Genomic DNA, 25,100 nt, shown 5'->3' with positions numbered 1-25,100 from the left:
TCTACATCAAAATAAAATCGTTTTGTTATCTGTTACTTATAAATTATTTTACATATTTAATTTTAGAAACGTGAATAATATTGTCAAGTATCTCAAGCTATTTTATTAGTACGCGTCTTCAATTTAGTAGCTGATTACTTAATCAACGAATGTAATTATTAAATAACGAAATTTTTATCAAAAGCGTGGCTTCTATCTCTCCATTTCTAATATCTTTTCGCAAATGAAAGGTTTTTATACTCGTATAATAGCGTACATAGGAATCCTTTGAAGCGAATCTGTGGCAAACAAACTGTTTGCTTTAGAACGGGATGTGACACAGAAAGCTCGTCGCAAAAAGCTTGTAAATTAAAACAGACGATAGATAACTACAGTTGAGGACAATTTACAGGTGTCCATATCGTTCTATTCCGCGTTCGTCACGTCCATTTATCGTCGCGAAAGGAAATGGCAGCCAATATATTTTGCGCAAAACCGTTCGCCATCTATCCCGGATCCGCAACTTTTTCTCATCTTCTCGTATTTTCTCGTACGAAATAGACATAATACAAATTTACGTCGAAACTGATATCCTGTTCGCATGCATAGTACAATGAATACGTAGTAGCGGGATAACGACCAAGTTGCGATATTTTCAGAGTTGTTTTATTACCTCCTGTGTTTCTCTTTTCTTATTCATTAATTTTTTCCGCGGTATAACATTAATACTCTATACTCTCCTATTATATTCTATCATTATGCATTTCAAAATTATGCATTTATTGAATAATGAAGATTAAACAATAACGAAGAAAAAGTGTAATCTCTTCCAAACACGAAATTCCAGATAACGAGAAAATAATTTTCCACGGAAAATGGAAATGATATATCCTTGAAAAGGGGAAGACAAATATTCATTAAAATCCCAACTTTCATCATTAGAATCGAAGAATTATGACTCGTGGTAATTAGACTGTGAATATCTGTGGATTAATTGGACATTTGTGCAGAATATACCTATATAATATGCAAAATTATATGAAATATCCAAAGTAAAATACTCATTTCAATATTTAGTAAGTAGATTAGATTTCTTTGGTTACGCGAATGAAAGTATAAAATCCAGCGATAATAACTTTCTTAGCTGTCCAATTAGTTCCTCTCTACTTATATTTTCTTATCCTTTTTCGTAAATCTAATGATAATTTTTCATTCCTGTTCATTCTTATACTTCCACAAAATTCAAAGAAAAACATCAAGTACTAATTGTTCGACGGAATATTTAATCGGAGAACATAAAACAAGAAATTCGATATTAACATGTGCAGGAACGCTTTCGTACGATCAGCGATATTTTCACAGAAAAAGCGACGACGGTGACGATGAACACGATTGTATGGGTTAATCGTGTTCACGCCGGAAGCTAGTCCTGCGTTTTTACTGTAACAAGCTTAATCGACTTGTTCAAGCGAATAACAAGCAATATGTATGGCGTGTGTCAGTTGTTTTCCTGTAAAATCATAAAAATACTCACTGTGCAAATTGTTCAAACAATTAAATGTTACAATACCCAGCACGATTTATAAAATTCAATGCGCCTATTGTTATTAATTTTGGCGTTGACTCAATCGACTATTTTGCTACTGGTGAATGATTACACGACGAGAATACAACGATGAATGCTGGAAAAATTTGAGTGAGCTCGAGCTCAGGCATCCCGTTTTCTTATTGTCTTTACGGTCATTTTCGCTTATTTCTCATCATAAAATATTCTACCGCATGGGAGTGAACTTTCATATCCGTATCTAATTTTCTTTACTTCAAATATTAGAACAAGAAATAATAGAAACTCTCATATTGTTAATGTTTCTACTATATTTAACGTAATACAAATTTATATTTCAAAATTAAATGTACTAGTTTCCGATTGTCTATCTTCGAAATTCGAAAAATTTACTATATTTAAAAACCAATTCTACAATTTCTCACTTAAAGGAAGAATTAAAAATTGAATTGAAAAGAGGTTCACCAACAAGAATCACGACAGACACAAGCATGTACCGTATTAGCAATCTATCAATGAATTGTTTTACATACAGCGAGCACGACAACGTTAACAATTGTCACAACAACGAGTTTAGTCATCCTGTTACCTTAGTAAAACCAAAGAGACAATGTAAGAAGTTCATCAAGAGAAAGATAAGGGCTGCGTCTATCTACGTTGATGATAGTTAGATTTATTCGAATATGGCTGAAAAGTACAGATACGTATTTCGCTCATCGTGCACGCGTACGATTCAGAAGCATTAACAACGTGAACAGTTGTGAAATAGAGAAGCGCGTTCTACATATGCTGAGCATAAGGAAGCATTCCTTTCAAGCACTGAGACTGCGTGAAACGCGCGTACTTGATCAGATTTTAACGCAAATGAAATGTGATTATAATACGTGTTAGTAATTATGTGAACGAGGACACGTGATCAAACGACTCTCGTACATAGTGGGCTCGTGTTCAAATTTGTCATATTGAAAAAATCGTTTTGTGTCTTCCTTTGTCAAATGTTCGTGTATTTTGTAACAGTGTAAACGATAAATGTGTGCATTTCGAAATCTGCGGCTCCAAATACGCAGGTGACTCGAAAAATTTTCAGAATAGAATGCAGATACAAGTTACGTCAACGTTTGAAACTATCTTTATTCGTCGACTTTTATTCTTCAATTTTTATCTTTCATAACATTACTACCACATTTAATAAGAATTCTTTTTTTAGTAAAAAATTTATTCAACTTACGCTAGATTACTATAAAATCTTTTATGAATATATTATATATGTCACAGAAAATATTTTGGAGCATTTTCAAAGGTTGAAACAAATTCGAGAATATATATGGAAAATGCAAGACGTTTAGTATAAGTATATATTTTACAGAAATCACAAAAATATTTAGTACAACATGTGAATAATTGTTTTAAAAGTATAATTACTGTCAAAGATGTTTTCGTTGAATATAATGAATAACTGACTCAAGTATAATAAAATGACAATAAATTGCAGTAAATATCTGGCATCTCTTGTGTTCTTTTTCAGATTTCCTTCAAGCTTTACTAATATAATCATAATAGTTGTGTCTCATTATAACGCAATTTCAAAATGTTTTGTATAACACACATGATATATTCACAAAAGATTTCTAGGTAAACTCAGCACAAGTAAGTCACTGTAGGTCTAACGAATGAGATAGATGTAGCAATAAACTGCACACTAATTCATTATATCTTGTGGATGATAATTTTTCTATCATTGAAACCCTGATCTGTCTCAACTGAATGGAATTGGAGCTGATCTATAAATGTTTGTAATTGATTAAAGTTATGGTTGTTAATGAAAATGAACAAAATGAAAAAATTTCAAAACTCCTACTATCGATATATTCTTCGTTTTAAAACGATTCACACATAAGCCCAACTTATTAGAATATAGAATCGAATTATAAAATTTGGACAATGAAATTGACGCGTTTGTAGGAAGCGATCGCCAGAAACTTTTGGCAGACTGTCATCGTTTGATCTTTACGTTTATACATTTATCGTACATCGAAAATACATTATATTTACTACCCAGTAGGTTTTTCTTTTTAAAATTATACGTATCAAAATGTGCGCGCGTTAAACATAGTGCGTGAAAGTGCGAGGAACCCTTCACAAAATTGACAAATGTGCGCAGAGCTCGTACTGGTGAAAGCACGTGTCGTCGCTCATCGGCGACGTCTAAAGACTGAACTCACTCACCGAAAGTTTTTGGTCGGATCATGTTTTCGTCGTACGTGTCATCTAAATGTAACCAAATAGCACCAGGTTTGAAAATGAACAGAAAAAGCCCCATAACATGGAGCGTGTGAGTACAAAGCGTTATTTTCTTGTTTTATCCGTTTCGAGAAGAGCAAGAACAAAAAATACGATACATATACGATACCTGGACACATTTACGTTTAATACTGACAGAAGGATAAATCAAAACAAAGGTCGAGTGTACCGTTGAGTTGAAGAATATCTGAGCAATTGCAAAAGTGCTTATGCAAAACGATTATTTTTTGAGACGAAGTGATTATCTTTACTCACTTTCGCCAGCTTCACGGACACGAAGCTTCAGACTGTCTCTGGCTGCAGGAAGAACGAAGGTTTCGTTGTGTTTCATCTCTCTTAGCTTCGCCATCGTGTACGCCTCATCTGCTATCACGAGGTGTCGTTCTAAGATTTGTCTCGCCTATAAGCAGATTTACATGTTAGATATTGTAGTGTAGATTTTTCTTGATAGGAAATTGAAGTTGGAGAATTATTTTTGTGAAGTGATTGCTACCGTTAATACGTCGATAACATGAGAATTCGGTAGAAGGATGTTTCTTTGGGAAATTGAAATTGAGATATATAAATATCACAATACTGGTTCATATGGAATAAGAAAATGCATTAAGTATAAAATATTATGTAGCATTATGTAAAAAATAGAGGTGATTTTGAAATCTTCGTAAATCTCCTATTATTCCTTTAATTTATAGTATTTGTATAACGTTTTAAGTATTTGAATGATAATAAAAGTTATTTTCATCTATCGTAATGTAGCAGTTGTTTTAAATTATTAAATATAAGAATATTTTATTTTCATATAAGAATACTTACATGATAGCTGTATTCAGGCATGAAGATCTTTTTCGTAGTAGATGGGTAACTGATAGCAGACACACTCCAGGCATAATCGCGTGGGGCAAAGTATGTAAAACGCGTCCTCGTTTCGTTCAGCTGACTGTTGAATCCGATGCGTTGTCCAAGGAAGTAGGTGGAACTTGAAAAAGATAAAGAAATACATTGAAGAAATTTATGATTTACACAAATGAATCAACATTGGAAGAAAACCAATGTAAGATACAAATACTTCTACTTCCTAGCATTTTAAGAAACATTTTATAAAACGGTATTTTTAAGAAAGGGAAGAAGAAAGGATTATTCTTCTATATCCATGATTTTGGCTGAGCCTTTACGTTATACGTAAGTAAACGATAAATGTAGTAATGAAAATAAATTTATCGTCCTATATAGAATTACCAGAAAGAATATATTTCTATTATTGATAATTGACAAAACAAAATTTTTCTTATGCTCCCAAAGAGTTTCTTTCTGGGGGAGTTAATTAATATAATATATAATATATAATATGTAATAATTTTCACATGAATAATACTCTCTACATAAAAATATCTCAAAAATGTATCGATCTTCTTTGATCGAACAAATTTCCGTTCACTCCCCAAAAATTTGATCCTGAAGGGGTTAATTAACTATCATCACGGGAATCTCACATTACAATCTTTCAGCCAACAGTTAAGGATATCTCACACATCCCCATCTCTGCAAGTGTCTCCCTTCTTGACCTTAACTCCTAGAGTCTTCACTCTTACCCGTCCAAACAGTCCATAAAGGAAACAAGTGGGTCTCGATTGTGGCTTTCGAACTCGATCCACCATATCCGTTTCCTCAAGACACATACAGTAATAGAGCAGTTAACTGTAGCCTGGGGCATACGATCCTCTTAGAAACCAACCTAAGCGTTCATACAATACGATCGATCGAAGAGATCGAGAAATCTTCCATGTTCTCATGAATGGCATCATTCGTTTTGAAACAGTTTGTAAATCAAGAGCTGATAGTCAGCGAGTGGCAAAAGGGTAGAACGTTGAGGCAAACAAATCGATGTAGTGGATCTTGATATTCGTAAACGTATAGACGTGACGTATAGGCACAGCCAGGGAGAACTACTACTATCAATGGCTTCTCTCGTCTACAGTTTAGATATCATGGTGTGGGGTGATGGAATGCTGACATCACCATCCATCCACCGCATCGAATAACGATAGCCATCGTATAAAGGGGCTAATGGCATTAAAGGCACCGTATAACCGATCGTTTCCTGGGCAATGGTTGTTCAACGTTTCCACGTAACAAGATGGGATACTTGGTGGCCATCCTACCCTTCATAATGTTGCATCGTTTCCAGCGAATATATCGTACACTAATAAATTCGTCTCGCCAGATGTTTCCAGATGCTACGTTTGAGTTAACACTTTCATTGTTAGAGAAGAAGAGCGACTCCTCTGCTGAAGTATTATATTAATTATATTTACTTGGACGGAAATTTTACGTTGAATTATCGGATTCGAGAAACGTGGTGCAGTGGAGGTTTGATTATTTGACGCTTTATACGTAATTTATATTTCATTTGAAATTTAATAACTTTGCTCAATTGTTTCAATTTTGTGTTTCACAATATCTGATACAAGTGTTTCAAAATTTGTAGCATATCGATGTAAATACATCTATTTTTTGTTCATCAACTATCATAAATTTTTGATAGCCCATAAAAGACGTGATACGCGTTGACAATTAGCAAACGCTTGTTGATAACGACGATCTTTTTCTACGATTTCTATTTTCCCTTTCTTCGATGCGTGACAAACGTTTTACCAGATATTCATAGAGTTTTAGATCGGTGGAAAATCGTTCGGATCAGCTTCATATACGAATAGCATCAAACGCATAAATGTTTAGTTATGGAAGCTTACTCATTTAACGGGGTTTTAGCGTCGCGAAAGTTTATTTATCGGTTATTGGAATATCATTTAATTGGATTTTCCATTATCGATGCATCGATAATTGAAATAACGAGAGGGGAATTAAATCACGGTGGATCTGGTTGCGCAATATTCATACGGTTCGAACATGTACTTGGAATCAGTTTCATTAGAGCAATCTACCGGAAATGGAAATATACATGTTTCGTGCATGAAAAGAATGTTTCTTCATATAATGCACACGATAGTTGGACACATACAAATTTCCATACAAATTGTTTCTCTTTCGTAGTTGAAGTACAACACTGTACGAAAGTCTTAGTTTACTTAACAAATTTTTTATGAAAAAAAAAAATCAGTTTTAAATGCGTGAAAGTCACAGGAGAGATGCATGACGAGTATATTCGTCGTTTGAACTGACACGCATAAATTGAACATTTTTTGGGGAATAATTCAATTCTGGTTGAATGCAGAAGCGATTTCAATAGAAAATCGAATGCAATTGCATTCGGTACGAATTTAATAGATCGACGTGTAATTGGTAAAATCACCCAATTCTTTACATAAGAGCTCCATTTACTGTATCAGTTAAACGAAACACATTAATGGTAATTGGACTGAAAATTTCTCATGTGCTTTAATTAGATTTAAGGACAAAAAGAAGTTCGAAGTACACAGTAGAATAATTAAAATCAATTATTTTGCAATGAAAATTATTTGTATGACGGAACAAACAAGATCTTTTCTAGAATATACGTTTAAGTACTTTCTGATATAATTGATAGAATCGATTTAATTTACAAAATGGGTCCTCTAATGAAATATACAAGAATATAATTAGTATAATTACAGTTCTATACCAGTGTAGTAAACGACGACAGAGAAGATAAAATTAGTTCATAGATTATTTCACTGTATCAATTTTGTTGTAAAAAATTCTCTGTGCACATATCCTCTAATATTAATTCTAATATATATCCTAATATAAATATCTGTTCAAAACAATTGCATAAATAGAATTGGGATCTAAAATTCAATTCTAATAAGTTGTAGCAGGAAATCATTCAATCATCAATGATGTCAAAAAACATTATTTAGCTCTTAATTAGTATCGGTAGGTCCTAAATGATCCAGAGTAACTTGCGTTACATGAATTACTTAATGTAAACCAGTCCATTTTGATTTATATCTCATATTTCATGAGATAGACCATCGATGGCATTTATCGCGTAAAATAGAGGATATATAATAAATAAAAATTAATTAAACTATTAAAAGACATCTAAGTTCACATTGAAGAAATTTAAAATTTCACTCTACTAGATATTTCAATTTTAATTCGAAGGTATATTGAGTGTTACAAAGATATTAACATACTTGAGCATAGGGTCGGTTCTAAGTTTTTCCAGCACATTGGTATAGGGCACACCAAGAACTCTGTCGATGATGTGAATCAGTCCATTGGTAGCAGCGATATTTGCAGTGACCACTGTTGCGTTCACGCCACCACCTTCGACGGTCACTATCTGGTTTCCGCTTGGTTCCTGAGCCACATTGAAGTACAGCTTCTTCCTGTCTGCTGCTGTGGCAACCTATAAAAGAACGATGAATCTTAAAGAAAATCTCAAAAATATACTCAGCATGCTCTACACATCGAAACATCGATATTATATATAGCTATTAATATAGAAAGAGAAAATAAATAATCCGTTTCTTCGAATAATTCGCTATTTACTATAGTATATTGATAATGTCACTACTCAATTATTTATTGAGCTTCAATACATAGTTACATTGTGTTATACTAGAACGAAACGTTTAACTTCACTTCATTAAAATTTCATTTAATGCAGACTTATTTCTAAATATGAATTTACATAAATATCGACTAAAAACTAGAAAAGGGTCTAACGTTTTTAAAGGCCATTATAGATCGATTTATCCATAATTAAATTATATCTCGCCAAAAATAACCAAGGTTCTGTTTCTTTTTTCTTTTTTTTGAGTACTATACGTGAATTATCTAAATACAAAGTCAAAGGAACTTGACAAATAATTAATAATTAACGAGAGAGCCGTGAGGTGGATGGGGCGATTTTATTCGAAGAACGGTTGAAAGTCAGCCGCGTGCAAACAAGAACTCGTACGTATCTAACTGCAAGTTACAGCGGAAGACGAGGGCCGAGTTTAAATTCATGTACGCTTTCCTACTTGCAGCTTTCTCACAGACCAGAAAGAAGAGAATTAGAAGGAACGTTGTTAGGCACTTAGCAATAAGTCTCCTTTGTTGCGTGTGCATTTATTAGTATACTTACGATAGTTAAGAGGAAGAATGTATAATTTCAAGCAGAGATTAGTGATCTAAAGTATGTAATTCTGCGCATTTCATTTGTCTTTTAATATTTAAATTAATAGGTCTTGATACTTTTATAGATTTTGATTTCTTTTTTAAGAGTATATTGTACGATTTCTACAATATACGAGTAACAAATAAAGAATAATTTTCTTTCAGTCGAATATTTAGAACTTAAGTGTGTGAAAATCCATATGATCAAATTCACATTTGTATGCACATTTTGTTCTTTGAGTCAATTTGGCATGTTGCGATAAATGTGAAATTGCTTTATTATTTGTAAACAATGCATGAAATCCTACGTCTGATAATTCACAGAAATCTATTTTAAATGTCTAATAGAATCTAACAGAATCTAGTTCTTACAATCAATCAAACTTATAATATATATAATAAAAAAGTTTACACGTATACATGTACAAATCTGGAGATTGTTTTATTGAAAATAAATAATAAAATTGCTGTACACACATAAACGAAACTAGTTATTTCTATTATACTCACTGTGACAATGAAAAACAGACGAGAATGTCAGCGATAGATAAAATAATAATCATATGATAAACATACAAATTATTACAAACTATAAAGTATAATCAGAAAGCTATTGTAAAAGGAATGGCGCCGTCTATAAACCATTTGACAGTCTTAATTCACGCTTCCGCGAATAACCGTTTAAAGTTGAAAATTTGTTTCCTCATTGGAGTCCTGGCATTTTCGTAGAAAGTTTAATGAGAGTGGTAGCGACGAAGAAAAAGAAGCAAAAAGACTCCAAGATAGGAGAGGGATAAAAAGAAAGAGAGAGGCGAAGAGCAAGAGAGAGCTTAAGGGTAGTGATTCCTTTTCCGATTGATCCCTTTCTCATGAATTTTCCTACTTGTACTCCCCGCACCACTTCCGGTTACTTTTCTGATCTTGAGTTGCTGCTACTGCATCCGTATATAGATGCATCTACTATCGAGACTAGCGGCTTCAAAGATCAGATCGAATAAATTCCATGAAAATCCACGCCCCTCTTTGGCAAAGAATTTTCCTATAAGCCTTTTTCTACGCGAGATCACTCGGCCGCCTTTTACTTTTTATTCCGCCAGGATCCATGCACTTTCCACGTTCTTCATCTCGCGTTTCATCCGATTTCAATTCTTCATTTTGCTCTATCTCTCTTCGATATTTAGTACGCTTAAGCGCAATTCTGCTTTTTTTAATCGAGTTATATCCATTCGAAGCGGACGTAACCTGCCTTTTAATCGTAGTTCACCAATTAGAAACTCAATTAAAATTTGCAACATGTTCGCCGATTTTACGTTAAAATTTGTATTAATTTATTGATTCATTTATTGCACATACGTTACTCATTTGCATAGATAATAAAAAAAAGATAATGAAAAACAATATAATTGAGAAAATCAGAACGAGAAAGTGTTTTTGATAGACGTCAAATAGAATAGCTTTACGTGAGAATAAGTTTCATACTCTGTCTTTTGCAGCATGCAATCCAGTTCGTCATCTTCTTCCTGTTAGATACAATCTGTCTTTAGGAAGCATCAGTTCTTCTTAATTGGCAATTAGCTAAGTAACGACGACATGGGCGTTATTGATCGATCGAGGATGAAGCGTTATTTCCTTCAAAAATTTAGTAATAAATACGAAGACAAAATTCTTCCTCTTGTAACATTTCCCTGAGAGAAGTTAGCGTATATTCGATAGCAGGTATATTTAATAAAATTTCTTTATTTAACATATACCATTTTTTAGTCAACGTATCTAATTTAAAGTTTAAGAAGATTTAACACAATTTCGATAGACGTTAAATTCGATAGATCTTAAACCGACCAACTCCACTTTTTCGATTCCTCAATTTCGTTACACAAGTAAGCGGATTCAATGTTCAATTCTCAAAAAAGAATCTTCCATAGTTCATTTATTACAAGAAAGTGACACGAATAATAGTAAATTCCAAGTTAAATTTAAGCATCTGTAACATCATCGTATTCTTCTGCTTTACAATTTATGAAACTGTTCAATATGGCTTCTGAATCGAACTGAATAAAACTTTTTATATTTTGAAGAATCTCATCTGCGAAAGGCCATTACCCAAAAAATTCCCCCCAAAAAAGAAAATAACCAACAGAATAGTGGAATGAACAAGCCAATAAAACAGCCTACGGATGCAGCGTTGTTTCGCCTTTAATCGTTGCCGTGGACGGTCAGCCAAAATGTCCCCGGGTTTTTATTCACGGAGGTTGGCCGATTTGCATTAAACGGCGCTGCTTTCACGCCAATTTATCGCGGATATGTTTTATGTCGCTCTTCTGCTTTATGACGCGCGGTCCCAGACCCCAATGAGACGATAAAACAACCACGGAAGAGAAACACACCAAACTTTGGTAACGCGACGCGTTCGAGATAAAACGACTTCTTTTTTTCGCAGCACGACCACGTGTGCGTTGTCGCAAATTAATTTATTCGTCGTCGTTCCGCGAAATGTAATTCCGCTGAATCTGCGTTTGTTTCGAAGCAATAAATGGCACTTGTAGCGTCAGACCGCAGGCTTGTGGCTCCGTGTAATGGCAAAATTAGGGATTTTCTGATGTCTTTTTTCAATCGTTCCTTTAGGTTCAGGACACAAAGTAATTTTATAGATGTATTATACAAAACATTTTAATAATTATAATGATTAGATATATTATAATAATAAGACACGACTATGTAAGATACTAAAATTTGAAAGGAATCTGACGCTAACGAAATTTCAAAATGTTTTGATTAACACGTATAATATAGTCATAAAAAGTTTCTTTCGTAGATTACTGTATGGGAAATAATATACATTTGACTCGTAAAGAAATTTATAAGAAATAAGAAATATTGAAAACACAAGTTACATATACAATGAATGTCTTCATACAAGGGAAAAATGTAAAATTCTCCATATTGATGACAATTACCTTATCGATCGAATATTATAATTTGCTTTAACAATAAACAGATCAAACTGTAAATAATACGTGATATAATAAAATTTGTACAGGATGACATTTGAACGGGATGATCCAGGGTATTATTCCGAATTCGCATATTCCGTAAGTCGCGATATCTGTAGCTTGGCTAGCGACTGTCGAATTTGATCTGTGAATGCAATTACACGAAATCACCGATATAGCTAATTACGTTTGAATATCCATGCCTGAATCATTCAGTACGCTGATACGGAACGCTGCCTTTAATTATATCCCTCTGCCTGTTCGTAAATTAACATTCTATTGACGCGTACAAAGGTTTGATTTTCGTCTCTTCATCAATCGAATAATAGTACACGTTTGACAACAATTGCGTTGAATAACGATTGCAATCATCTAGAAAATCTTCGGAATATATAATTAAAGATAAAAAGTTAAAGATTATTATAACTCCGTAGCTGAGAGCCAGAGTAGCTTAGCCGAAGATCTATCAAAACGAAAGAAATTACAATTGATAAGAAAATTGGCAGACGATTTAGTATATAAATACGTTGTAAATACAAATGAGGAAGCAATTAAACAAATTTTGACCTATTCCTACGTATAATATATCTGCGTCTACGTAGTTGTGAAGCTAAGCAATAAAGTGATATACTCATCATTTTGTTAAATGTATCACGGTAGAACTTCGTTCATATGAATTCGTCGGAAGACAAGTTGGTTTATATAACCAGGTCCTTCATATAATACGAGTCCACTTATTTCTTCCTACCATGTATGATTTTTCGTTCAGTTAATAGAAATTGGTGTTCATATAAGAGAATTCCACGTAACACATGCTCTGAAATACATAATAACGTTGCAAGCTCGTATCGATTACGAAGCATGAAAGTGTGTCATATTATACGCGCCGCTATTGTTTACATCTTATTGTTAGACGCTCGTATAAGTGGATCGACGCTGGACGATATTTCAGGTAACAGGAGCTCAGCTAAAGTTCTATTAAATCAGATACTACTAAAATTTTGTTCATGTAAAAGGGGGTTGTTACACTGTACTTATAGGATGACCTAGATAGAGTCAGAGATTAATCCATCAATTCACAGAGACTGATAAGAAAGACTGTGCAGAATGAAGGTCTCGGCGGACACATGGATTAATGTCCGAATGGGATTATGATAAAAGCCGAAACAGGCGTACTAATGCCGAGTCACTAATTGCCGGTTATTAAACAGCATCGACGCAGTAATGCGCGCGATATTTATCAGCAACGCACCGAGCGAGCTGTCTCTCCCGATATTGACCCCGCCAGTTCTCGTTTACTGCCTACGGTGCTTGTATTAATTATTGTAAACAATGAGTAAATTGTTCTAATCGAGAGTAACGAGATTTCCCTGTGTAGCGTTAAAACTTCACGTCTGCCGTGATACATATCGGTTGTTCGACGAATAAAATCCCGCATGACCGATAAATTGTTAAACTTCAAATATTTCAATATCGAAGTAGCGTATGGTACGGACGTTTTAATTCCAGAAAATTTTCCACCCAATTCTGGTTATTTCGATGTGACCATTTTCGAAGAGATAAATGTAGATGAAAGCAGAAATAACGACGAACTGTAGGACAAATACTTGGAATGGTTTTTTATAATTACTCTGCTAAAAATGAAATCGAATAATGTAAATTGATGGAAAAGATATTGCAAATGAAATATTACATCGACGTGTGAACTCATATCACTCATATGACCTCAAAACACTACAAGCAGGTTTAACCTACGGACGATTGATGTCTTAAGACATTAAAAAGTAACTACACAATTGTTTTAGCTATAACACGTGTTGTTTTAAATATTTGAGAAGGCTAGATAAATAATAAAACTATAATAAAAACTTTAAAAGTAACTTTGGGGAATGTCCCGGTTTCAATATTTACCTTCTACATTTTAATACTAATATTATCGAAATATTCTTTGAAAATTCTTTCATGCTATTATTATTCAAATAATAATACTTCGTATGGATAAAAACTAAAAAATAACATCGAAAGCATAGCTTTACAAGAGCGCTATTCAGGATTATCATGGTAATTAGTATGGCGATCGGGAGAAACGTAAAATTCCCGAAATATATATATATATTTCACTTATGAGAGCACTCCCATGAACAGAACTATAGTTCGAATCGTATTTTTCGCGGTATTTTTAGTCGTTTATTGTACCAACGAAGGTGCGATTTTTCATCCCGGATTTGCAAAACGCTTCTGTATTGCCCTATAAATTCATCCTGTAAACAAACGCGTAAACAAACTGCGAATTCGCGAACGATGCGCGATGAAAGAAATAAAGTCGCTTAAATTTATTCAAAGAGAGAGAAGTGAAACGTATGAATTTACGCGGGAATTATTCTTTTATACAACTCCGTTGAGGATGTATCGTTTTAATTAAACGATTTTTGTTTCCTGTTTCTTCGTTTTCCTCGTTCATTTTTCTTGCTACATTGTAAAACATATTTTTTCACGTTTTCAGAAGGAACTGTTGTAACTCAATCGCGCGAAATAAAAAATCGTTTAATTATAGATCGAAGTCTAGTAGTTTTTTTTTAGAAAGAACCGTTTACTTAATACATGCGCACATTTTTTCGATTACAAAAATTCTTAACTAAAATATTGTATATCAAGAACACGTGTAACATGAAACGGAGATACATTTTCAGGGGGAAACGATCATTGAAATGCAAGAAGTAGAAAAATAAAATTTGCCATCTTTGCCAATATTTATGATCCAAAATTTAATACCTTTTTCATGATAAGGTTTCTTTAAGGGGAAATCTAATATAGTGCATAAATTAATAAATTTTATAAATTCTATGAAAGTTCATAGATTGATAAATTTTATGGAAGTAAAATTTACTTTTACAGCTTAGATATAGGATTAAGGTAGTAAAGTCATTATTAAGTAGCGAATATTTTCTTTACAGATTTTCTTAAGAATTATCCTAAAAGGTTATTTCGTAACGACATTATTCGAGTTGTTTCTTCTAGAAAAACTTTTCTTTTTCGTAAGGTCTTAGAAAACTTGCTTCATAAGCGTATGTCCGAGAAATCCGTTTCTCCGTTATTCTTTACTTATTTCACTCGCAATAGAACTCAGGAAAATATTCGGTCAGTAATATATAGAACCTTGCAATTTCTGCGAGTAATATATACTATAACTCTGTATTTCGTTACAATATGAATTGCTCCAAGAGAATATTAATGATCATTCGCGTAATCTTCTGAACGATGATAGAGCGAGTGCTGATCGCACGTTAACCAGAAGTTTTGAGAAATGACGTTAAATGAAAACGAACTTTCTTAGTCGAATCCGATAAGAAGATTCCCGGTTTGCCTGGATTAATTGTAAGTGGATTGAAAGGTAAAAGTTTGACCAAGAGACTCCTAACATCATAACAACGCACTTTAGGTTAGTCTTCTCTGAGTTTCCTCAAAGTTGACCAAGAACACCTGTTAGTTTCTCAGCTGTTCATTATGAAGCAATGACTATGAAAAAGATTTTTCGTCCGATAACAAAACGTTTCTATTCTTCAGCGTGTCTGTTGTGTATCAATTAGGGATGAAAATAAATTTGAAAATAATGGCTATAACAATGACAAAGAAGTTAAATAACAAGAAGAAAACGAGAAAAAGCTAAATTAAAAATATAAGCAAATAAATTTGAAGATATATATCTTGCATATTACAAGATTGTATACTAATTTTTTAACGGTTTAAAGTTCATTTAAAATACTACTTATCTTTATCGTCACGCAATAATATAGCAATATTTGATAGTACTTGATGAAATTATCACTGATTAGTATCCATTCCATATTCAAAATGAATTGTCTGCTTAAAGTATTTTTTCTAATCGCAAATAACATAATTCCAAACAAACTCAATATAAAATTTAGTAGACGATAATATTTCAATTATATTATGTTGAAAAAAACTGAAATATGCAATTATTATAAAATGAGTCATAGACGAAGAGAAATCAAAGAATAAAAATTATATTATTGAATAATACATCACAATTTATCCTTCAATAATCTCGGGTAGCCAATTCAGTTTGAAAAAGGAATTTTTGCACAGCTTCAAAGGTGTAAACGAGTAAGTCCAGTAGGAAAGCAAATACGAATAATCGAAATTCAATATAACGTAACTACGACTACGTGCTATGGAGTAAAATTTCGTTTCGAATAACAAATGTTCCCACAGACTATAAATACAGTGTGTACAGCGATATTTCACAGAATGTGATTTCAAGTTGAGGTCAACATTGAGAAGTAAATCAAGACAATTGCAAAAGGAGAAAAAGATGCAGAGAAAATTCACGAACAGTCTAACAAAAACATTGAAAGAGAATAAATGTGTAATTACCGCAAAGTGTGGCTTCCCGATCGAGGATTTCTTCAAACGAAAACAGAAAACCGAGAAATATTGAGTTAATCAATTTGTAACCACCGCACACGTGTGTAGAATCATAATTTCAATGAAAATGATTATGATATCGTCGTTTACAAACAAAATCTTTGCATCAAAATTGTTTGTGTTATTGGAGGAAAATTAACAAATAAGCTCCTTGCCAATATTTTAGAACAATATGACAATGATTAGCAGTTGTAACTTGGTTGCAGGAAGTTTCGATTCGCTTCTAATAGTAAAATTTTATAAAAATTTACTACTAATTATAATTTTAAAGAAATTATTATTTTATTATTAATTATAATCTTTAAGAAATCTACTCAAATTCTTAGAACTCTTAGAATTTTTATAATATTAAAATCGAATTCCAAATATCAAGAAATAAGATTCAGAATATTTTTTAATAAAACAAATATTCGAGAAGTTTGAATGATAAATAATGTGAAGATTGATCTTTGTTAACAAAGCTAGAGTGAGTATGGATACTGAAAATTAAAAAGATATTTGATTCTGTCATTTGATCTAAAATCAATAGACATTAGTAGAGAGGGAAGCAATTCGATAATTCTAAGTAGAAGGAGAGATGTAATAAAGTAACATTTGTAATAAAGTAACATTATATATGAAAATTGATATAATTGTTATGAAATAAAATTGAAAATTATTGATTTATGTTCAGAATAACATTTTTATCGATTTAGAGAAATTAATGGTCTTTATCTGCGATACCTTTAGGCCTGTACTATATTTCATAGTTCTTTTAATTAATGCTACGAAATAAAAAATATTTAAAGTAAATCCCAGTTCACAGGATTCAGTGAATCGTATAATTTATGAATTTTGAGTATTAGTTATTTCCGAATTATAAGGAAACTTGAGTATACAACGATAATTTTCCATAATACTGATTTGTTCCTTCAAATTCATTTAAAACATAATTAATAATTCGAAACTAAAGGTAACATTTAACAATGAAACGATAAACATCTTATTATAAGCTGTAAAACTTTGGCATGTAATCATTTCAATCAGTGAAATATTTGTATTTACAAAAGAGTGCTTATCAATTAACACATTCGCTGAAAATTTCAATGAAAAATAAACATGGTTAAAGATTATATTTTAATAGGAGCGAATGTATCAATCATTAAATAGAATAATAATTTCTAATGTAAAATGACTCTCATGTTTTCTCTATTTTCGATAAAACCATCCAACAAAATCTGCATCATAAAATTATTATTTTCTAACCTATTATCATTTCTCTCGAAATCTATAAAACTTCTTTAAATTTCTAAAAGTTCTTAGTTCTATGTAATTTCCAATATTTTTCAGCTTCTATATATTTCTTAGTATCTTTGTAGTATATATCTGAAAATATCCGAAATATTCCCAGACACTCGAAGCGATTCGAAACTTTCACTCATATCTTTGAGGACGGGCCCTAGACTTTTCTTAGAAATTCGTTAAATTAGATCACTCACCTGGCTGACGCTCTTGTTCTTGATTTTATCGAGTGGCAACCGTTCCTTCACATAGTGAAGATTCAGGATCTCTTTCACACGTTCCTTGTTCTGCAGAATCTTCTGTACACCAGGTTCCTCAAGAGCAGCGTTGCTAGGCGCGAACAGGGTGACATCACGAAGATGACTGATGGTGCTCATGATCTCGCCGCCAAAATCTCGGATGGTCTCGTAAAACTTATACACTGGTCCATCCTTCTTTTCCTGGATTTAGAGAAAATATTTCTGTTTATCGATAATCAACGAGAATCGCGAATTCATTCTAGGTGGAATCATTAACAAAGAGAAAGAAATAAAATTGGGCAGAAACGAGGAATAATTAATTAGAACACTTAATCAAAGAACATAGAAAATTTCGATGTTTTAGTGGCGAAATTTGCGAAGAGAGTTGCCCTCATTTTTTGGTCTTTTTTTAAGTTTTTACTTTGTCACTTTTAAGTTTTAGAATTTGAGTACTTGTTTTATGAGAAAGTTTACAAGTCTTGATTCATCGATTCTTGATTAATTCTTGATTAAAACGGTGTACGAAAGGGAAGGACTATATTTTTGTAATAAATACAAAAGGCCTTGTTGTTAAAAACATTCTTTTGTTCTATAATAAATAAAAAAGTAATCTTTTTACTTCTTCTCCACCGTTCTTAATTGCATGCAAAGCGAATCGAATATAATTAACTTCGCATACTTCGCTGTACGAGAATGATAAATAAAATTTACTCGCTGGGGCACGAGGGGAGATTTTGAAACGCAGAAACGAAGCTTCAAGCTTTTGTGGAATGTTTAATAACCCGGGTTTCTCTTTAAAGGTTATGAAAAAAGGATAAAATATTAAGAAAGGGGTAAAAATAAAACAGACAGGATCCAACAAAAGTTAAAGGTATGTTTGCTGAGGTACTAAAATTGATTAAGGAGATCACTGCCGATGAGATATCCCGAGATACGAGGCAGCGTTGCAAAAATACGATTTCAATCGGATTTATTGAACGGATTCGATATCAAAATTAATAAACGCTGCGTAAAATGATTCACGCAGACGAATGATCAGATCAGGTCATATCTCTTCCCTTATCCAAGCCAGGAGAAACGGCGGAAAAGAGCTGGTTTTATTTTTTCTGATATACATATGTACGTGATATATCTCATACAATTGAGAAGCTTCTTGCTTCGGTGATAGATTGTTTGTAAATGGACAAAGGAAAAGGAATTTTGCGATGAAGGAAAACATCAAAAAATGTGGAAAAAAGATCTATGTTCGTGTAATTGTAATTCTTTCTTGACGAATGAAGAATTGGATTTAATTTTAAATTCAAGTATCCAAATTCTTCGAATATTATAATTCCAATTGAAAATTCTCACCGATATTTTCAATGTAATATTTCATCATAGGATCACGTCCTTCCCAACAATATCATTCATTACATCCTACTCTAACAATTTATTGAATTCAATTAGGAAATAGGATACAACACTCGTTTCTATTTGGCTACATATCTAAATCACAAATTTAGATCAAAGATAGTAGTTTCTCGCTTAAATAATTTAACAAAGTTTAAAAAAGGTGTCAAAATAAAATATCAACATAAATAATATCGTTATCAATAATAGTATCATCATAAAAGTATGTCCCATCTAAAATCGTTTATCACAAGCGCAGTAGAAAATCAAAGTTTCTCTCCTACCGACCTCAAAATGATAACTTACAAGTTCAAATAGATTCAAATTCTTTATCGAGATATCTCGGAACCGCACCGATAAATATTTCCGTTTTACATCGTAAAAGTTAACAGTTAACATAAAATATACTTCACATCTCCAAGTTATTTTCTCTAGCTTCTTCACGAATTCCATTTTCCCCCGTCTAAATCATTACCAGAACTATATCGTTCCTCCTGATTCGATCGCTCTCACCGGAACACCGATTTTTCCTGGCTTTCAACGGGCAAAGAGTTACGACCTGTCGCGCGTAAATCAGCCGGCACGATCCAGAGAAGGTGGCGTTTACGTATCGCAACGCGTCTTTCAGTCTGGCGAACAAACGAAGCCGAAACGGCGTGTGCGTGTGCGTACGCGGATGCACGCGACTCGTCGTGCCGATGGATCGTTAATTCTCCACGAGGACGTGGATATTCCTTTCGGCGTGGATCAAAGATTCCGCTAATTGATCGTTGATTCGCGGCACGGGAAGCCCGCGGAACGGAAACGAATGCTGCGCGAACGTTGTTCGATGCATCGCGTCGCGTCGCAATAGCGACGTCGACGTTTCTCTCTTCTTGTTGCTTTGTCTGTGCGTGGCCGTTTAATTTCGACCAAAAGAGGAAACGTGCACCAGTCTGGTAATTAACGAGCCGTTAATTGGCTGCACGTTGTTACCGATTCCGCTTTCGTTCCTCGTTTCTCGGTATCCATCGATCGAATTAGGCCTGACGCTAAACGAGCGATGAGACTTTCATGGAATTTTGCATCAACGACACTGTGCTATTTAACAGATTTATAATCTTAACGCAGCGGATATATTCAAATTTCATTTATTGTGACGAAATTTTCGTGAGTGCCAAGTGGAATGCATAACCTGGCGTGAAATGTGGAATGTGAACATCTGTGAATGTGGATTTCTGTTATATAGACGAAAAATTATAGGTAATAGGGAAAATTAGAGAGTTTTTATTAAAATGGAATTCTACTGTACTGCAATACACATGAGGATAAAATCTTGTTATTGTAACAGTCTCGTGCGCGTTGTATTACTGGAAATATAAACATGTTAAATTACATAATACCATTTGATGTAAAATTAGAGATACTTGTCAGATTTAACTGATTTACATTTATAACAGCGGGGTCTCACATCTCTGTGCATTGTACTGTTATAAATATCTAGATATATATAAAATTGTCGTATCATACATTGTCAGTGTCCACTAATGCTAAATTCCAATGACGTTGCATCGTTCTTTTGCATTGGGCGTGAGTGTTTCAGAAGGAAAAAAGTAAGAAAAGACAGGGAGATACACTGGCGTGAAAAAGTAGCTGATTATCTTTTGCAAAATTTCCTACAAATTTGATGCATAATCTATCTTAATAATAGATAAGGTACTCGATAGCACTTTAATATGACCTAGGTGGAAACCACATTCTTTAGCTTAGAAAGTTGATATATTTTAAAAAAAGAGGTATTATCTACAAAGTTTTGAAAAAAAGGATACAAATAACGCAATATCCAAAAATTGTTTCAAGACAGCCGATAGAAACAGACATATAATTCGAAATCCAAGATAATTTTCGAAATATGATACTGATTGAGATATATATTAAAATTAAAACATTGATCCTATGCAAAAAATTTTAGTAAAAATAACTTGTCATGTTTTTCAAATAAAGGCTACTTTTATGATACATTTTTATATCTAACGCTAGTCGAAACATCTGTAATTTTATTCTTTCAAGAAAAAGTGTAAAATTTGCCAAACCAGAGGCTTTTGCACGCCACTGCTGTTGATTTTCAATTTTCTTTTAGTACAGACCAGCTGAGAAAAAATATTTAAGATCAGAACATCGATATTATAATTTAACATGCAATTTATGGTTGTCAAAAAGGCGGTGTGAAACTGGAAAAGTGTTAGTTTGAGTAACTGATTTTGTAGCTGGGATATAAAATTCGTGGAGGAGCTTAATTTCAAATACCCTTTAGATAAATGAATCATGCTACTTAAGGAAGGAGTTAGAGAGGATTATCCCACTCGATATCGTTCTTATACTGGGCTCGCTTAAATGCTTAGTAATTTAGAGATTTGGTCAAGTATTTAATCCTTCTAGAGGGAAAATTTCATTAGTCAATGCATATAGTGGAATAGATTAACATTACTTCATATGCAGCAATGTAATTCGTAGTATAATGCAACACTCGAGCATTCTTTGTGAATAAATTGTGTTTATTTGAAGAGATTACGACTTCTGCTACCGACGCACATATAATTATAATTTATATACTTTATCCATACAAAATAACTATTACCACAAAAAGTTATTAATGCAACAATGAATATTCAAAAAAGAAAAGAAAAGAATTTACATTTAAATGGAGAATCGTTTTATATACTTCTGTTACAAATTCTGATCTACAGAGGTTTATACTTCTACTACACTAAATTATTTCTCAGAATCTCCAATTACAAACTACATCTATATTAAAGCATTGCTTTTTGAAATTTGATGTAGGCTTTTTAACATTTCTTTCGCTTAGCCTACGAAGCGTGAAACGAAACTTAACACTATACTTTTCTCAATTTCCTTCTTAATCGAGGGGGACTCATTTAGCTGGTCTGTACTTTCTTCAGTTATTACATCCTCTGCAGGTTTGCGGACGTTTCAGCTAACAGGAAACAGCGAAAGGGAGTCTCAAATCAAACATTCACAGCGTAACGGACAAACGATATTGACAGAGGACCCGGGGAATAACAAAAGATGCTCAACTGACTTTACTTGGCCAGACAGGAAATTCGTCAAATCAACATCGGCGAGCAGCATGATTTTAATAATAATACGATTCTACGTCTAAGGTATCTACAAAAAGATAAATAAACTAGAGAACCTGTTGCAAACAACCTCGAGCCTTTGACTTGAAACAAAAATGTCAAATCGGGGCAAGGAAAATTGAGAAATTGGCTCTTCGAAATTAAAACTTTTACCAATTGTTGAAAGGATGTTCGTTCTGCTGGAATTATTATATATTATTTTTATATTTAGTAATTTAGGTTATTTCATCAATTGAGCCAAAAAGATATCAATTTTCAGTTTAGAAAAGAATAACTAACGAATATCTAGAAATTTTGTATAAGTGTACAAATACATTCAGCAGTGACTTTAAGTCATACACGAGAAGATTTTAATTACAAGTTTGATCTAACTACAAAGTGAATTAATTCGAATAAAGGAGCGGAAATCTTCCTGGAATGTTTCGCTCATTTGCTTCATTTAATTAACAGCCATGAAAATCGAGAAATGTTTGAAAGCCAGTTTCCTTTGTTATTTTTTGTGCTTCGATTTTGATATCTGTAGGCAGCTTTTCATACTAGTCGCACAGCGCTAAATTCAATGAAACCGAGTTCCATTCGTTTCAATGTTCCAAAGCGTTAAAAATTAACATTCAAACAAGCCAATAAATTTTCAATTGTTTATATCTTTCTAATCGTTTTGGCTCATCATAGTGCCATATATTTGTCATAATATTATATTAATTTCTAACTAATAATTAATTAATAGATACTATTAATTTATAGATAATCAGAATAAGTTAGGTTACTTCATTTTTGAACATTTAATTTTATTCTATATCTTATGCAATAAAAATTATGAATAAGGCTCTATTGTTTAGATATAGAGAAAAAAATTAAATTAAGCAACTTAACCTAAATTATTCCAGTCAATTACTCAAAGGTATAAATTAAGTATACTAAATAATCGAGCAGAACGAAACATCCTATCCTCATTTCTCTCGTAGGCGATTACGCTTTGATCGTAGTTGCTCTACTTGAAAAATAAATTCAAAAAGTTCAATCGCAGTAAGTACAGTCGGTTTTCAGAAAATCAACTACTTTCGTCGATCAGTAACAATGATTAAAATCTATTATTCGATTTGTCTTTCATATCCATAAATTTAAAACAACTTCCAACTATTAGAAATCGCATAATAAATCTGCCTTGAACAAAACAGCAGTTCAGATTATTCAAGATTTGCAGGTGGAAATCCACGAAATTGTCTTAAAGAAGTGTCTAACGTTGCACCAACCCTGTGATGTAGTATATGTAGTATATTACCGAGGTTGGCGGAACGTTTTCGAAAATACAGTAGATTTTACACCTGAAAGCTTGGAACAGTCTGAACCGTAATAATCTGTAAGAGCCTGGATTCTCAATAAAACAGGCAATAGTGGGAACACAGGGAGATGTCTTGAGGTTGCTCGATTTTCCATCCGACTGTTCTTACAAGCACTCGCTACCTTCTCCACGTTTTCTTTAGAAAAACCAACAGAAGCTTTCGGTATACACGACCAGAGTTAATATATACGTATATATATGTATAACGATCTAGAATCGCTCATTCAACTTGTCGCAACGCAGTTTGTACGCGTTCCAAGTATATATATATTTTTTTATTTTGAAACAAAGAGTTATTTTGCGGGTGTCGTGTGTATTCGGTAGTCGTTGATGAGTTCATTTAATAAGTACTTACGATGCCCTATATGACATGCAGAGTCCAATAGAGACATGCAAAGCACCACAGAATAACATCATTGAGTCAATATAAGAGTAATAAACACATGTACACAATTGATAGAGAAAATTCGAATCAGCTATTTAAAACTTTTCACTCTTTTCTTTTTTCATTGAGTCGAGTGAGAGTAAATGGGAATTTCCGCATTTTCCAGTTGGTCTGGAAAGGAAATACTAATCTACCTTGTGTTTCTTCCTTCGAACAGCGATAGTGGCTATATATACGTGGTGTCCATTTTATTTGGACAGAGATCTGTGAACGTTAACGCGTTCAATCTGGCGTGGTTCAACCGCGAGTTGAACATTGTTCACGTATTTTTAGTTCTAGGGTGTTTCTAAGTTAGGAAGCGGCGTAAGTCTGATTAAGACTTGAAACACACTATCAAAATTGCATTAGAAACTCAATACAATCTTGTAATTGAAATTTGATAAGCAGACGCGAACTAAACATTCTGTATCGCTTCAAGTATCTTGCAGCTCTAATAGCTTCTAAAACTTTAAGTTTCGTTCATTCGTAATCTGTAAAAAATACTGTACCTTGTAGACCATCGATAACTTCAGTTAGATATAACTAAATATTTTCGCACGTAAACAGAAGAATTCGAACAAAGAACGAAATCTGGATTAAAATTCGGGCACAATTAACTCATGTCACATTCACACGCCGGCTTGAACGCGTTAGAAACAAAACAAAGAAGGAAGTAAAATTTCATTAACAAACATACAGACTATCAATTAAGTCGAATTAGGAAAGAAGAAACCGAGTAAACAAATTAGGAAAGACGTACAATGGCTTGCAAAAGTTCTTGAGCTTCTTCAGATTGAAATTTTCGAAAAAACGATTTGAATAACGAAATTACGAAATTTGAAGTAGATTTAAGTAAACATGTTTGAGTAAACGAAAGTGCTTTCATTAAATTTTCCAAATAT

The 25,100-nt window shown here is 33.0% G+C and overlaps 1 protein-coding gene across 7 annotated transcripts in view; it reads right to left on the bottom strand.

Annotated features, from left to right (window-relative positions):
- The window catches only part of LOC117204944 (fasciclin-1), a 373,763-nt gene that overhangs the window by 3,445 nt on the left and 345,218 nt on the right, over positions 1-25,100 (bottom strand). For 2 of the 7 annotated variants that reach the window (XM_033442870.1, XM_033442872.1), the window contains 7 exons: positions 24,130-24,135; positions 17,865-18,107; positions 16,336-16,365; positions 7,981-8,195; positions 4,658-4,820; positions 4,100-4,244; positions 3,770-3,811 (listed from right to left, as the gene is read on the bottom strand). In XM_033442870.1, the coding sequence (XP_033298761.1) occupies positions 3,770-3,811; positions 4,100-4,244; positions 4,658-4,820; positions 7,981-8,195; positions 16,336-16,365; positions 17,865-18,107; positions 24,130-24,135 (844 nt within the window). The remainder of the gene's footprint in view (positions 1-3,769; positions 3,812-4,099; positions 4,245-4,657; positions 4,821-7,980; positions 8,196-16,335; positions 16,366-17,864; positions 18,108-24,129; positions 24,136-25,100) is intronic. The other 5 variants (XM_033442871.1, XM_033442873.1, XM_033442875.1 and 2 more) reach the window with 4 other exon arrangements.

The sequence above is a fragment of the Bombus bifarius genome, unplaced genomic scaffold (assembly GCF_011952205.1).
Source record: "Bombus bifarius isolate JDL3187 unplaced genomic scaffold, Bbif_JDL3187 scf7180000007984, whole genome shotgun sequence".
Lineage (NCBI taxonomy): Eukaryota > Metazoa > Arthropoda > Insecta > Hymenoptera > Apidae > Bombus > Bombus bifarius.
Note: the sequence above shows the minus strand (reverse complement) of the source record. Positions and strands in the feature narration are given on the sequence as shown.